We start from the raw sequence: 15,001 nt of genomic DNA, 5'->3' as shown, positions 1-15,001 counted from the left end.
CCTTCTTTCCCTTTCTGCGCCTTCGACTAGTCATTTCAGATCTTTGCCTTTTTTTCTGCAGTTATGGCCTGCAACTTCTCTACGCATGTCTCCATTCTCTCTTCTTTTTTCTTGTTAATTTCCTCTTCTAGCTCTCTTATTTTTTCTTTTGTCTCTTTTTCTTGTTCTTCAAGCGATTTTTTCATCAGTTCTATTTTCTGTTCGTTTGTTCTTATCCTTTTCTCTTTATCTTCATTTTCTCTTTTCAGGGCATTTATGTCCTTTTAGTTAAGTTTTTTAGTTAAACTTTTTTGCTAAGAGATTATCTCCCGCTATGCCCGGGTCGACCACTCGGAGGCTACACAAGCAAATTAATGCTACAAACTTAAAAATTACTCACTTATAAAGGAACCCTTAAAAACCAGAAGTTCTTTAATCTATTTACTGATTATAATATCCTCTTTTCGCCACTCAAAAATCAAAGCCCAAATCGCTTAAAACTCAACTTAAAACTATACAAACGCGCAGAGCTCGATACAACACGTCCGCACTTCAACACTCGCTCTCACCTTCATTATAGTGGTTAATGATCGGTTATTATATTGAACTTGCGACTGTATAAATAAGGTCTAAATGTTTTGGAAGCCCATATTATAGCTATACACTCTTTTTTGATTGTAGAATAATTAATTTCATGATTATTAAGCGTTCTACTCGCGTACATAATTGGTTTGTCGGGGCCAATGGGTCCTTGTGACAAAACGGTGCCTATACCTACATTTGATGCATCCGTCGTAATATTAAATGGTTTTCATAAGTCGGGATACGCTAAAATTGGTGGATTTGTTATTAATCGCTTTATAGAATTAAATGCGTTAACGAACTCTGGTGTGTGCTCAATTTTGTTATTTTTCTTAAGGCAATTTGTTAATGGTTTAGTAATTGTAGCATAACCTTTAATAAATTTTCGATAGTAACCGGAAAGTCCTAAATATACTTTATTTGTTTCTGCGAATTTGGTAATGAAACATGCTTTATTTCCTCTATTAATTTGGAATTTGGCTTTAACGATTAACTGAAGTAATATGACCTAAATACTCAATTTTTTTCATACAGAGCTCGGATTTCTCTGACTATTTTAAATTTATGCTCTTCTAATCTTTCAAATACTAATTTCGGAGGTGTTCTTCCAAACTTTTGCCTAAAATGACGATATCGTCCAAGTATACTAAACAGACTTTCTTTATTAATCATTTTAAAACATTATTCATAACACGCACGAAACATGCGGGTGCATTTCTTAATCCAAAAGGCATTCGCAAAAAGTGCCAATGACCTTGGTCGGTTGAAAACGCTGTTTTATACTGATCTTTTGGTTTAATCTCTATCCGATGATATCCACCTTTAAGATCAATTTTAGAAAAGTAGTTGGAATCACAAATCTAAAATAGAAACTATGCTGGGGATAGGATATTTATCCTCAATCGTTTTACTGTTTAATATTCTGAAATCTACAACTAAATGCCATGATTTATTGCCACTTTTGTCTGCTTTCTTTGGAACTAAAAATATTTATGAACTGTATGGTGAACTGCTCTCTGTTATTATGGTTTGCGCTTAAGTTCTTCCTTCTGTTCTTCAATCTCTAATTTTTGAATATGGGGGAGTGTGTACGGTTTTGATAAAATTGGGGTGTCATCGTTTAAAGGCATTGAATGCTTACTCGAACTGGTGAATGTCAATACATCGCCTTCCTTATAAAATATGTGTCTAAACTGGTTACATAATTTTTCAATGTTATACTTGTATTTGCCCTGATGATGGTCTAAATTAACCGCTGATGATCCGGTGTTATTATGATTACTACTTGTGTCGCGTTGTACTTTACATAAGTCAATTTCGTTAGGGTTGAACGTCCGTGCTTTAATTCGGTAATTTTTAAAAAAATAATTGGAATGGTCTGTGTTCTGTCGAAACTGCCAGACGCGGATCGCAATTTTGACCTTGTTGGGTCTCACCAGCGCATCCCAGGCAGTTTCGACAGAACATAGACCACTTTTACCTGCTATCTCAACAGCACGTTTTATAAGGTAAATTGGTCTGTGTTCTGTCGAAACTGTCTGCGACGCGCTGATGAGATCCAACAAGATCGAAATTGCGATCCGCGTCTGGCAGTTTCGACAGAACACAGACCATTTCGAATTATTTTATTCGATTATGGTAACGTGCCTATCACGTAGTGATGAGCTACGCCGGGATTTGCTTTCAGCAAGTAGATATCCATGTATTTAAATGGACCTTGTTGAGAATACCTAATCCTAAAATGTAGCACTGTACTACAGATGGAGTTTACCGCGCCATTTGTGGTATTTTATCGGTAATTGTTATCTAAATTAAAATTATTGCCTACAAAAGGTACTTCGCAATGGTAATTATTTGCGATGGTTACTGTCTCTGGTATCAATAGGTGTCCTATCTTTTGTATTGGTACTAAAACTGTTCCTGTCTTGATAGGTATCGAAAATGTTCCTTCCTAATTTTATTTTGGATCGGTTGATTCTAACATCTATATAATGGGTATATTTCGTCGTTTAAAGCAATTTTGCCTGTCTGATAATTAATAGATGATGCCATTTGTTCTAGGCACTGTGAACCTAATAATGCGTCGAATAGTGCGTGGAAATCTACAATGAAGAATTTTAAGAATTGATTTTCCTGAATTATGTCTATATTGACTGGCTGGTTATGAATTGTTTCCAAAGTTATGGTTTTATGAACAAAGTTTTCGTTTTGCCTGAATTCTAGAAAATAATCATTACGGGTTTCGTATTAATTAACTAATATGTTGCGCTTGTGTCAATTAATATTTTCAAAGGTGGACTATCTATTATTCATTACCCTGTATTAGGTAATGAACTGCTGTTACTTCTTAATTTTGTTCCGAGGCATGTTGCCGAAAATTTTCTATGTTCTTCATAGATTGATCGTGAGATGAAAAATCTACATCTTCGCAAGACAACTCAAAATTTTGGTAATCTCCTCATTCATTCTCTTGTGCTAAATCGCTGTCACTATTTAAAACATTCTCATCAGTTGAAACACTACATTCGTCTATCGCTATTGTAATCCTATTGTACGAAGTTATTACTACTAACCTGCGCTATCTTTGTAAAATTACATTCGGATTTCGCCACTTTCTGAATGCTGATGTTTGATAATTGTTAGTATTTCTGACCTGCGAATTAGAATTGTTCTGATAATTAGGAGCTCTATTTTGTGATGTATTATTGTTAATGCTATTTAATTTTACTTTCGCTGAGCTTTCAATTCTTCTTATTCAATATTTGCATTATTAACGCCAATTGATGGTTTTGCATAAAAATTTGACTGTTGTCTGTCATATCGAATAAATGGATTTGTTTTGTTCGGTAAATTGGGCGATCTTGGTAAATTTGGCAATCTACTAGGGTTATTATTTGGTTTAGGTTGTGTAAGTTTACTTAATGAAGGATTGTTAGGTAATGTAATTTAAAACAGTTGCTGTAGTTTGTGTCAATGTTTCGTGGTCTTCCAATGTGATTTGTAACTTAGAGGACAATTGTTGTACAATACGACTAATGCTGTTTACTCACTAATTATGTACTTTATGAATTTCATTTTACTGATCTGGTAATAACTCATCCTGTGTTATCTTAACATCTACTTTAGTTTGTGAATTCTTAACTCTCTGTATAAATACACTTAAAGACTTGTGTAGTTTAATTCTTAAAATTTTAAATAGGTGTGCCAAAATTTTCTTATCTGTAAAATCTCCAAATCTATTCTTTAACGTGGACTTAAGAATTGGCCAACTAACTAGGTCGGAACTGTAAGCTACAAAATCTCTATTAAAGTCTGGTCGTTGGTGCTATATTTGTCGTAATAGCTATTAATTTTTGTTATAAACCATTAAACTTGGGTAAAAATTCTCCATAGTTTTTCGCTGCGTTAATTAACTGTTCGGTAACGGTTTACTGCTGGATTACTAATATTATTACACCTATTTTCGGGGATAAAATCGTCTAATCTAATCGAGTTTAATGACCTATTTAGAGTTTCCAAATCTATGATCTCTACTCTATTTACTGGATTCGTCATGAAATTTTAATCTTTAGTTTACTGAGCATAATTAGTTCAGAGTTTATTATTCGAAGGAAAAAATAAATACTTACATATTCTTATCCAGCTCATGTAGATTAAGCTACTACTCCACACTGGCTAGAATAAAACTTGCACTTATTTACACTTGCAAAAATACGATTTTCTTGACCTACCTTTGATTTGTGATTTGTGCTGGAGATGATTTTTCTTGTGAAGGTGCTGTGGTACCTGACGTCTCCTTTTTCCAGGATTGTCACTCCAGACTTTTTGGTGATTTGCTGCGGTAGTTGACTTCTCTTCTTTTCCAGGATTATCCCTGCAGACTTTTTGGACTTTCGCTGCAGTCGATTTTTGACTGCTGCCGTATTCGTTTACTACAGACTTTAATGTCTAGGGTGATGGACTTGAGCCTTGTGGGGTGTCCTGCGAGCCTTTGTGGATGTCGGATTCGGATTTCAGCGAACTTTTACAGTATTTCGGCACGAAATCTGGATCCCAATTTTGCACTTTTAACTGATAATTTTCCAAAAGTCACTTGTTTTCCGCACTTTTCCTTCACACATCCTTCTGACTGCGCCTGTTAAACGTTCCGTGTACGATTTCCAGTTTTAAAAAAGAGCTAAATTCAAAACTAGCTTTTTCTTGAAAAAAAAAATACACATTCAATTATAGCAGTAACAACACATGATGTGCGGAAATTACATAATATTAATTGGAACGTTTGAATTATTAAAACACCAGTATGCCATGCGCGTCAACTGTAATAATAATTAAACAATAAAATCGAAACAATGTATTTATACATACTAAAAAACACTACGTTAAGCATATCGGTGCGTGGGCTAATTCGCTGACCACAGTCTGTTCACATGCATAACTGTTGGTGTAAGATTTCAAAACGGCAATTTTTCATCTACCTACTACCTAACAATAACTTAACAACCGAATTGGTATAGCTGTAATAACTCCAGTCTGTCATTTTTTCTAAAATTATAAGTATATTTTTAAATAGCAACTACAAAAACTATACCATAATGGGAATTTGCGGTGCACACCTTGCACGCTTGTTTACAGCGGGTCTGGACGTTACGTTCATGAGGGTGGTATTTAATATTTAATAAAAAGCGAGCTAGAACGAAAACATTTTACTATTATTGGTTGTAATACGTTTACGAATTTAATTCCTGGAATTTTATTTTAAATCATGTTTACAAGAAAGTGTAACGTTAGGAAGCATTTTGAGGGTGGCTGAAAAAACACGAAGTGCATTTTGTGTGAAGCCGAAATTTTACGCGCAGATGAAAAAAGAAAAGCTATAATCGCATCGTCCATGAAAAAACATCCGTTATTTAAATATAAGGTGCAGTATAACGAAGTTTTTTTGCACATCTAATGTTTTTAATACCAAGGATTCTGAATTTGAGCCCCGTCAGATGCAAATAAGTAATGCCTCAAATCAAATACCTTTAAAGAGGTGAAACAAAAGACCGTGGGATGTTAGTGATTCGCGGAAGAAGAGATACCACTATTTAATAGCCAAAATGATCGCTTTCGATAACGAACCCTTTACTTTTGTAAAAAGTTATGTACGGTTTTGCCGTTTAATTAATAATATTTTGCCACAATCGCGACTCAAAGCAGAAACTATTTCAGGGATAATATCATTCCTGATACTTATTATAAGAGTTAATTAGATACTTATATAATAGTTGATCACACTATGTGTAGTTTTGTCCTATAAATTTATAAGTGGCAAAAGCTATTTTAAGTTGATAAAATAGTAGATAAATTTTATTGCAATTAAAACAAAGTCGACACAGATGAGTTCAGGAACTAAAATGTTATGTATGTAGGCAGTACTAATTTTTTTATTTTTTTTCTCTATGCTAATTGTTTTTTTGGACTAATGACGCTTTGATGATGGAAAAATTTTATTGTCATGTTTATATTATTTTTATAGAGATAGTCCTAAAAATGATAAATGGGGTGATACGGAGTCATTTGAGAGAAATAAACTTCATAGGAGTAAGGAAAGTAACAACTCGAATAATAATTGGAATAATCAGGATAAGGGCCACAGGTATTATTTTTCTTTTTCTTTAAAATATAACTATGTATTTTATATGTCAGCCGATTTTTCTAAGCAATTGCTGGTTTGGCTATTTTTAATATTAAAACTCCAACTATTATTATTTCTTAATTTGGTCACCTTCAGACGGTCAAAATAATTACTCAAATTTTGAACGTCTGTCCTGTCCTGTTGTTTAAACTTATATTATTTACAAATTTACACTTGAAATTTAAATGTAGTCTCAAATGCGAACACCTACCATGCTTTAATCGAATATATATGTGTATAAAACATCGTGTTCGTACGCGAGTTACCTATCGTCAATACAATTTTCAATTTTATTTCGAAATTCAGATCATTGCGTCCGACAAATATTTCTGTGAAAAGACATTTTTTATTTCGTAATTACTCCTTACAGAAAGGATTGGAATAATGAAGTACACAGGTAATTCTCGTAGTTTTGATTTGTTTTTGTCAGATTTTAAAAAAGTAGTTTTTACTGATTTGAGTTATATTAGAGATAAATGGAAGAAAAAGGAAAAAGAAACTAAATCTGGCAAGTCTAAGGGAATTAGGTAAGTTTTTTTATAATGAACAGGCTACATGAGCTTCTCTAAAGTTTTTATGTTTATAGAATAGTTCTGCTTTCTTTTTTATTTTTTATTTTGGCCATTGCAAAATTTTGTTTTGGTCTACTTTTACTTCTTGCAGAGTTGGTTTGTTTTCCATTTTATTTTTATTTTGTTAAATATTTGTATTAGAATATATTTTTGTGAAATTCTGGAGTTTTAAATAAAATATAAAAATTCCTTTTTATGTTACAAATTAAAAAATATATAATTGACATTATTTTATTGTATTGTATCTAATTGGTTTTTTATTTGCCTAATGGTTTAGTGGCAGCGATAAAAGCTTCTCCGATACATCTGAGAAGAACTGGCGCAGCAGGCCACAAGTAAATTTCAGAAATAAGGGAAAAAGTAACAGCGATAATAAAAAAGGATCTAATAAAGAGGCAACTTTAAATTCCCAAATTAAACAATTACCGCGGGAAGAAAAAACTGTCAAGCCTTTAGATTTAGCACCTGCTAATGCTTCTTTCAAGTTTTTAAATCTACAAGATACAACCGAAGTTATTTCCATATGTTGGTTTTATAATCCTACCAATTTTTTTTGCCAACTTCAAAATTGTAAGGTAACTAACCAAGAGAACTTTTCGAAGAATTTTTGTAAGGTTTTGAATACATTAAAGTGAATTAATTTTTACGACTATAGATAACCTTAAACTAATGAGGAAAAATTGTTACTGTCACGCTCTCGTTGGGAATCAAATCCGGGTTCCTGGCTTTACGCACCATTACTCTACCAATAAACTACGAGAGGTGACAGTAGCAACAACGACGATCTTGCCTAACTACGAAGGTCACAAAATCGTCGAACCAATGTATTAACAATGAGAAGTTTTAGAAGAATTTTTGTAGGGTTTTCAAGCATTAAAGTGAATTAATTAACTAACAAACTAACTAAAATAAATTGTTTCTTTTTAATAATCTGTTAATTATTATGCAAACAAAATTAAAATCGTAATTTCTTTAATAGTTTCACAAATTCTTTTCATCAGTGCTCTAATAAAACCTACAAAGTTGATTTTACATGTACTCTATTTTACTACTGGCATATATTTTTTTGGTAAGCATTACTGTTTAGCAGTGAATACATAAAATTAAATTAAAATTGACTCCCATCAATTAAAATCAAAATCAATCCACATAATACTTCTAAGGCAAAGTCAAGCCACTTAGTTTCTCCTTCTAAGATGCTTTACTCAATTTTGCTATTTTATGGTTTTATTCATAATGCATTTATTTTTAACTTAAAGGAGGAATTTAAGAAAATGATGGAAGATATTCAAGAGAGCTATCAAAATCGCTATCCGAGTTCAATAGATTTATCCATTAGTTCACCAGTTATAGCATTGTTCCCTGAAGACGGAGTCGTATATAGGGCACAAATTATTGAAAGTATTGGTTCGCAATGGAAAGTGCAATATGTGGATTTTGGTAATGTGGCGATAACTGAAAAAATTTGGCCTATAGAAAGAAAATTCATGGAAATGCCTGCACAAGCTATTTGTTGCGGATTAGCTCTGTTACCCGTAGAAAAAACGTGGCCGGAACCCGATGCATTCTCTTCATACTTCAATAAAGAACATTATTCGTGTAATTTTACTGGGTTTAACCAAGGAAAGTAAGTCGGAACAAAGCAAAATAATATGCGGTTAGTTACAGTTTTTTTTTATTACTGAAAATAGGTACGTTGTTGAACTTTATGATAATTGCGAAAACATCTCAGAACTACTTATCTCGGCTTCTTTAGCGAAGTCTCCAGAAAAGGACGTAGAAGTTTTTAAAGTGAAATATTCTACCGACACAGATCTTTGTCTACTTTTTAATCAACAAATAAGAGTCACATTATCAGCTGTAAACACCGTACAAGATTTTTTTATCATTCTTCCCAATGGTCAAGAAGTCAATTGTTGTCTTTGTAACAGTTTTACTGCGGAAAAAACTTGGAATGATACATTAAAACAGGTGGTTGGCTATACAGTAATTGTTCACGTCACAAGTACATCAGATGACAAGTAAGATTCCATTTTTGTATAATAAGTCGATCGTTTGTGTTATTGAAAAAAAAAGCGAGTGTTGCAGTATTTGCCAATGATGTGAAACATTAACCTCGGTGACTAGTACAATTCTCGTGAATATATTAATCAGGAATGACTTGAAGTGATTTGAATATTTAATAGGCACCTAGTACCATTTTATTTTTATGAAATTTTTAGTTAAATATAACACAAAACGACTCAATTTTTCAATAAAACGTGCATCATGAAGTGATAAAAATTTTATTCTCCATCGTATGACTTAGAGTTTGTGGGATAGTCTTGCATTTCGGGACCTGTATAAAAATAAATTATTTTCGAATTATTTTAGTAATAGTGGTAATAAGCTACAATGTTAAATTTTAAAAAAATTAAATGGTAACAAACATTTTTTTAGCAAACTCGAAGTAGTCATTTATGATACAACTGGAAACAAACTGAAGCTTGTCGAACCGGATGAAGGAACTTTAGAATGGATATCGTTTTTATGTCCTATGCCCGTTTTTAATTCCACTATTGCCTGTTGGGTGTCCCATTTTACCGAAAGTAGTATATTTATTCAACCATCCGATTTTGGCGATACGATAACACAGCTATTAGATTCGATGTTCCATAGTTATGATAACACCGTTCCCGATGAATCATTGCAAATTCAGGAAGGTTTTATATTAGCTGTTCACTCAGACGATGGTAACTGGTACCGTGGTCAAGTAACAGCAATAGAAGACGATAAGATAACCGTCATATATGTTGATTACGGTAATTCTGAATCTGTAAGCCAATCTGAAGTCAGAGAATTGGCATTCGAACATTCGGAATTGCACATGTTAGCTTTAAAAGTATGACTAATCCACTAATGAAAAGGTTAATATAGTAATAAAATTTAAAATTAATTTATTTTGCAGATTTGTTTGACTGAACCATTACAGAAATTACCTGAAAATGAAGTGTATGCTAAGGTTTGGTATGGAGATTGCGGATGGGAGGGAAAGATTATCTCTTCTTTATCATCAGATGAGCAGGAAGAGCACCAATATGAAGGAGTACCTGTTTTATTGAGTCACTCTGATTCCCCAGGAGAATTTTATTTGCAGCTGTTGACTGCTCTTGATCAAATCGAAAGCTTACAAAATATTCTTCAAGAACAGATATCACTTCTGCAAGATTTAGAAAACCCAACTGCAGGAATTCTATGTGCAGCCCAATATTCTGTCGATGGAATCTGGTACCGATGCCAGATTTTAGACGCTGATGCTGACATTACTTCGGTACGATTTATAGATTATGGTAACACCGATGTTCTTGATAATAAAACTACAAAACTAAAAATGTTACCACCGGATCTTCTCACTTTAGAACAGTATGCACAAAGATGTAGTCTGTGCATACAACCCATTGAGGATGAAGAATGGACGCAAGCTTCTCTCAACCGCTTCGACCAGCTTGTTAAAACCGAAAATCTCATGATGAAAATTATCCATCAGAACGAGAAGTCAACGTACGTGGAACTTTATTCAGGCGGAGAAAAAGTTTCCGAAAAATTATTAATGGAAGGATTGGTCAGAGAGTTGGTTTTAGAAACAGATAGTAGTTCTACTGGTTACGTAAGTCATCTCAATTCTCCATCAGAGTTTTGGATTCAATTGGAAAATTCGGTTGGTGATTTAGAGTGGATTGCAGAGCAATTATCAACGGCCGAGAATTTTGCTGAACTCGAAGATATCGCTCCCGGATCGCTTTGTGCAGCTTTGTTTCCTGAGGACGAAATGTGGTACAGAGCTCGAATATTATCGAACACTGTCGCAGGACTGGAAGTGATATTCATCGATTATGGCAATTCATGCACTTGCAGTGGTTTACGTCAACTACCGGAAGATCTCATTTTATTGCCTCCGTTGGCTATAAAGTGTAGTTTAAACAAACCTGTTGGAACACTACAATGGTCTCCGCAAGCCACAGAAAAATTTAGGGAACTGTCGGCAGACGGTGCTACTATTTTTAACGTTCACAAAATCACCGCCGATGAAACTTCAATAGTAGATTTATTCCTTGATAATCAGAGTATTACTGAAAAACTATTACCAGAAACAGCGGAAGGCTTCATATCTCACTTTGAATCCGTCGAAGAATTTTGGATTCAGAAAGCAGAAGATGTTCCCAAACTAGACTATATTATTGAAACCATGGCAAATGCTTTGAATTGGGAAGTTTTTAACAAAAAGACCGAAGAAAATACAGAATTGGTAGCAGCTCAATTTCCCGAAGATCAAGTCTGGTACCGAGCAGAAATATTGGAAATTAAGCAATTTGAAAACGAAGTAGTGTATGTAGTGCGATTCATTGATTATGGAAACATTTGTGAGACTGCACATATTAGGCAACTTGATGAAAGAATTTCTGAAACTGCACCGCTGGCAATAAAATGCAGACTGGAACTTCTTCCTGGTCATAGGTGGAGTGACGAATCGTCTGAAAAACTTTCAATTCTTGTAAACGGAGGTACAAACAAGTATTAATTGTTATAGTACTTAATTATAATAATTTTTTTTACAGGCAAGACAACGTTCCAAATAGAATTTGTAACTAATGGTATGGTAAGGTTGTATTTGGATGGTAAAGACATTAGAACCGAATTAAACTGTGCTCCTTTGGGATCACTTATAAGCAGCCCGAAAAGACTTGTAGTAGGAGAGTGTTTGGCAAAAGACATTATTAACGACATTTGTTCGGAAGTTATGAAAATTCTTGATCATCCTCAAGAAACGATACTCGAAATGAGTACAATCAATGATCATCTACAATCTGAAACTAGTGATTTACCGAAAAATGAAAATATCAGTGAAATACAAATACCCAATGAAAAAGTACAGTTTGATGAATCTCATATTTTAGAGGATAGAGAAACGAATAACATGATCACGGAAAATAATATTTTACACAATAATGAGACTGCTGAAGTTGTTTCCAGTATATTAAATAATATAATTGACGAAGATGTTCTAAATAAAAAAATGTTAATAAGTGAAAATACAATGAATCATATAAGTCTGAAAACAGAAAATGAAATAAGTAAAACTTTTACTGAAAAGGATATATTGTACATGGAAAATGAAACCAACAAAGAAACAAGCAAAGAGAAAATAGAAGAATATCTTCAGAGTATCCCTTCTTCACCTACAGATAATGAAATTAAAAAAGTAGAACAAGAAGTATTAATTCTTTTAAATGGAAGAAATGAAAACAACACATATCAAAAAGAAAATAATGCGATAGAACATACAACTAAAATACAAAGTACCACAGAAATAAAGTCAGACCAATTAGAAAGGACAGATGTGATTGGTGTACCACCCGACAATAATATCGATAAAAAAAGTGTATTATCAGAAGAAAGTAATGACAGTGATAGATTGGATAAAAATAGTCATTCCAAAAGTGAAGTAACTGCAGAAAAAGAAATCATAGATACTATTCATGAAGTAAATGTAAATTTAGAAAAAAAATAATAATTTTAAGAATATGTTAAAAACGGTGACACGATTGTTTTCACCAAAATATTTATTTTGCAGAAAAGGCTTTAAATATTATATGTATATACTTTAACAAGGATTATTATTGATTTTATGAAAACAATTTATCAGCGGAGGAAAATTTCTTATCAACATTCTTGACTATTGAAGATTTAAGATTTATTTTTGCCATTTTTTTAATTTCAAACGTTATAATTGCGTTTTCAACAAAAAAATGCGTTGTTGCTTTTAATTAATTGATCTAGGATTAAGTTTACTTTCTGAATACGAATTTTTTATTCTTAGAGTGTATATTTCTTAAAAAGTTAACCTTGTTGTTATTGTAACTGATATTGGTACATTTACAGTTTTTTAAATAAAATAAAGCTTTATTAAAATTTAGTTGTTTAATACACATAACTACATCATGATAATAATCTTAATTACGAACAAGTAGGAGGGACAATAAACCTTAAAACTTAAAAGGTGTAAAGTATACGTAATTACTTAAAACTATTACAATATTCACATGCTACAGGAAATATTGATCACAAGTATTACACCTCCAGTTATACTTGCCTTGGATGAATATAAACAGCATTAAGGATTATAAAAAATACTCGTGCATATATATGCATCTAATAAGTGGAAATTGATTAATAAACAACTATTACCAACATAAAATTATGTTGAAAGTGATACTTCCTTTATTGCTTTTAAACTTAAGTAAGAGAGAATGAAACATTACAGTATATTAAAAATTATCTGGTAATAAAATGCATTATTTACTATTTCTAACTACAAATAACATTGAATTTTGAATACTTAAGGGTTACACTTTTAATTAAATTTGCAAATAGATTTTTAAAAATTGGAAGTATGAAATTTTATCTTTTAAGTGGAGAAGGTGGGGAAGTAATTCTAAAACAATACAGCAAGTGATTTAAAATAAACATTGTAATACTCACATACTTTAAATGTGCAATGTGTTTTTCTCCTTGCTTCTCCAAAAATTTGTTGATATCGATATCTTTTAACAACTTCAATGTAAAAAAGAAAAATGAATTATGTACAGTAACATAATGTAATAAGCAAGACAGCTTACTTTGGATGGCTGTAAAAACCGCTCAGGTACTCTTGTTAAGTAATTAATGGAATGTGGTGGTCCAAATCCAAGTTCTAACAGAACGGTCTCTGGATCTGGTTTTCTGAGTTCTAAAACTGATTCAACACTTGAACACACACTGCTACCGTCATCTGATTGTAGAGATGCATCTCTGGTGAGCACAGCTCGAGCAGTTTTATGATAAACATTAGGCTTGTCCATTAGTAGCTGAATTGAAAATTTCTGAACAAATAGGTACAGATTGATTATTCCAATTTCAACAGTCCCATCATATTATTTTTATGTTACAAATAATGTTTTCTAGAAGAATTATATTAAAATTATATTCACTATCATTATTATGCATTATCATTTATATTCTTCAACTACAGTCATAATTATGTCACAATCGTCATAATTACTAATTATTCTAGATTCTACGATTATTGCCATTTATTATACTAGTCCCAAATTACAGACTAAACCATAGATAATAGGACTAAACCCATAGATGAATATTAATGGACGTGCCTTAGCCGTATATAGTTGAAATAATTTCTGGGTTCGAAAAGTGAGGGAGATGGCGTGTGGTTCGGACTAGTGCTATCTCTTTCATGACACGCTTACGCACTATCGTGAAAGAGATGGATATTGTCCGAAACTTCGTTCCATCTCTTTTTTTGATTTACCACAATTTTGACCGCTAAGGCATGTCCATTAGTAAACGTCGATGGTCGCGAGTTCAGGAAGCATACAAGAGTAGTCACTATGAACTTTACCGAATATGCCCGAAAGCCCGAGTTGCAAAGTCTGTTTTACCATAGTCTATGACTAAACCTAACTAAACCACAAATCAAAGACAATACCAAATCATGTGAAATCGTTGGATTCGTCGGATATAATCGTGAGATTTTGGAAATGGGTCATATTTTTGATGTTATTGTACAGGGGTGTTTCTGAAATCTTAAATAGCAAGCTTGCAAACTGTAAAACAAGAAAATTAAATATATGGTAGTTCAAAAGTCCACCGCTTTGGAGAACGTAGTTGAAAGTACAGATAAATTCAAGTCTGACCCTTCTTTCTAAATAAACATTTTACAATTATGTAACCTATGCGAATTTCAAAGTCACTTGCCATAGATAACAGTTACTACTCAGTCGTTTCCAACTCCCCCTTTACAGTTTAAGTTGCGACATTGGGTGTCAGAAGGGGGATATAAGAGGATTGAAGAAGAAGGAGGAAGATTTTGATGAATTCTATCGAATATTCTAGAATGTATCATGGGCCAATATTTTGGAAGTTTCTACTGATCGCGAATAATCCCAACAAACCATATAATAAGTTCTCGAAGAAAGAAAAAAGAATATGGCGAATTGAATTTTATTAAACTTTATTTATTTATTATTCTTAAATAAATTCGGTACCTTTGTTTACGCTGATTTTCTTAGGTTTATTATGATGATTAAATAATGTCTTAATTTTCTTAAGACGGTTATAAGGAAATTTTGTTTGTTGTCATAGATAATGTTGATGT

The 15,001-nt window shown here is 32.7% G+C and overlaps 2 protein-coding genes across 5 annotated transcripts in view; one reads left to right on the top strand and one right to left on the bottom strand.

The window, feature by feature from the left end:
- LOC108736984 (maternal protein tudor-like) overlaps positions 1 to 12,889 on the top strand; it is a 37,205-nt gene extending 24,316 nt beyond the window's left edge. Inside the window, exons 5-13 of one of the 4 annotated variants that reach the window (XM_025979660.1) lie at positions 6,080 to 6,199; positions 6,609 to 6,635; positions 6,709 to 6,765; positions 7,088 to 7,385; positions 8,070 to 8,437; positions 8,502 to 8,831; positions 9,250 to 9,691; positions 9,758 to 11,351; positions 11,406 to 12,889. In XM_025979660.1, coding sequence (XP_025835445.1) covers positions 6,080 to 6,199; positions 6,609 to 6,635; positions 6,709 to 6,765; positions 7,088 to 7,385; positions 8,070 to 8,437; positions 8,502 to 8,831; positions 9,250 to 9,691; positions 9,758 to 11,351; positions 11,406 to 12,358 — 4,189 coding nt within the window. In that variant the 3' untranslated portion in view covers positions 12,359 to 12,889. The remainder of the gene's footprint in view (positions 1 to 6,079; positions 6,200 to 6,608; positions 6,636 to 6,708; positions 6,766 to 7,087; positions 7,386 to 8,069; positions 8,438 to 8,501; positions 8,832 to 9,249; positions 9,692 to 9,757; positions 11,352 to 11,405) is intronic. The other 3 variants (XM_025979661.1, XM_025979662.1, XM_025979663.1) reach the window with 3 other exon arrangements.
- LOC108736986 (sperm-specific antigen 2) lies at positions 12,754 to 13,943 on the bottom strand. Its single transcript, XM_018469621.2, has 3 exons — positions 13,467 to 13,943; positions 13,334 to 13,401; positions 12,754 to 13,282 (listed from the first exon to the last, which is right to left on the bottom strand). Exons 1-3 carry the CDS (start codon positions 13,686 to 13,688, stop codon positions 13,249 to 13,251), a joined length of 324 nt encoding a protein of 107 aa, XP_018325123.1. The 5' UTR covers positions 13,689 to 13,943; the 3' UTR covers positions 12,754 to 13,248.
- Positions 13,944 to 15,001: the final 1,058 nt, after the last annotated feature.

This window comes from Agrilus planipennis, unplaced genomic scaffold, assembly GCF_000699045.2.
Source record: "Agrilus planipennis isolate EAB-ADULT unplaced genomic scaffold, Apla_2.0 scaffold145, whole genome shotgun sequence".
Lineage (NCBI taxonomy): Eukaryota > Metazoa > Arthropoda > Insecta > Coleoptera > Buprestidae > Agrilus > Agrilus planipennis.
The sequence above is the reverse complement of the archived record's forward strand: the minus strand, read 5'-3'. Positions and strand labels throughout refer to the sequence as shown.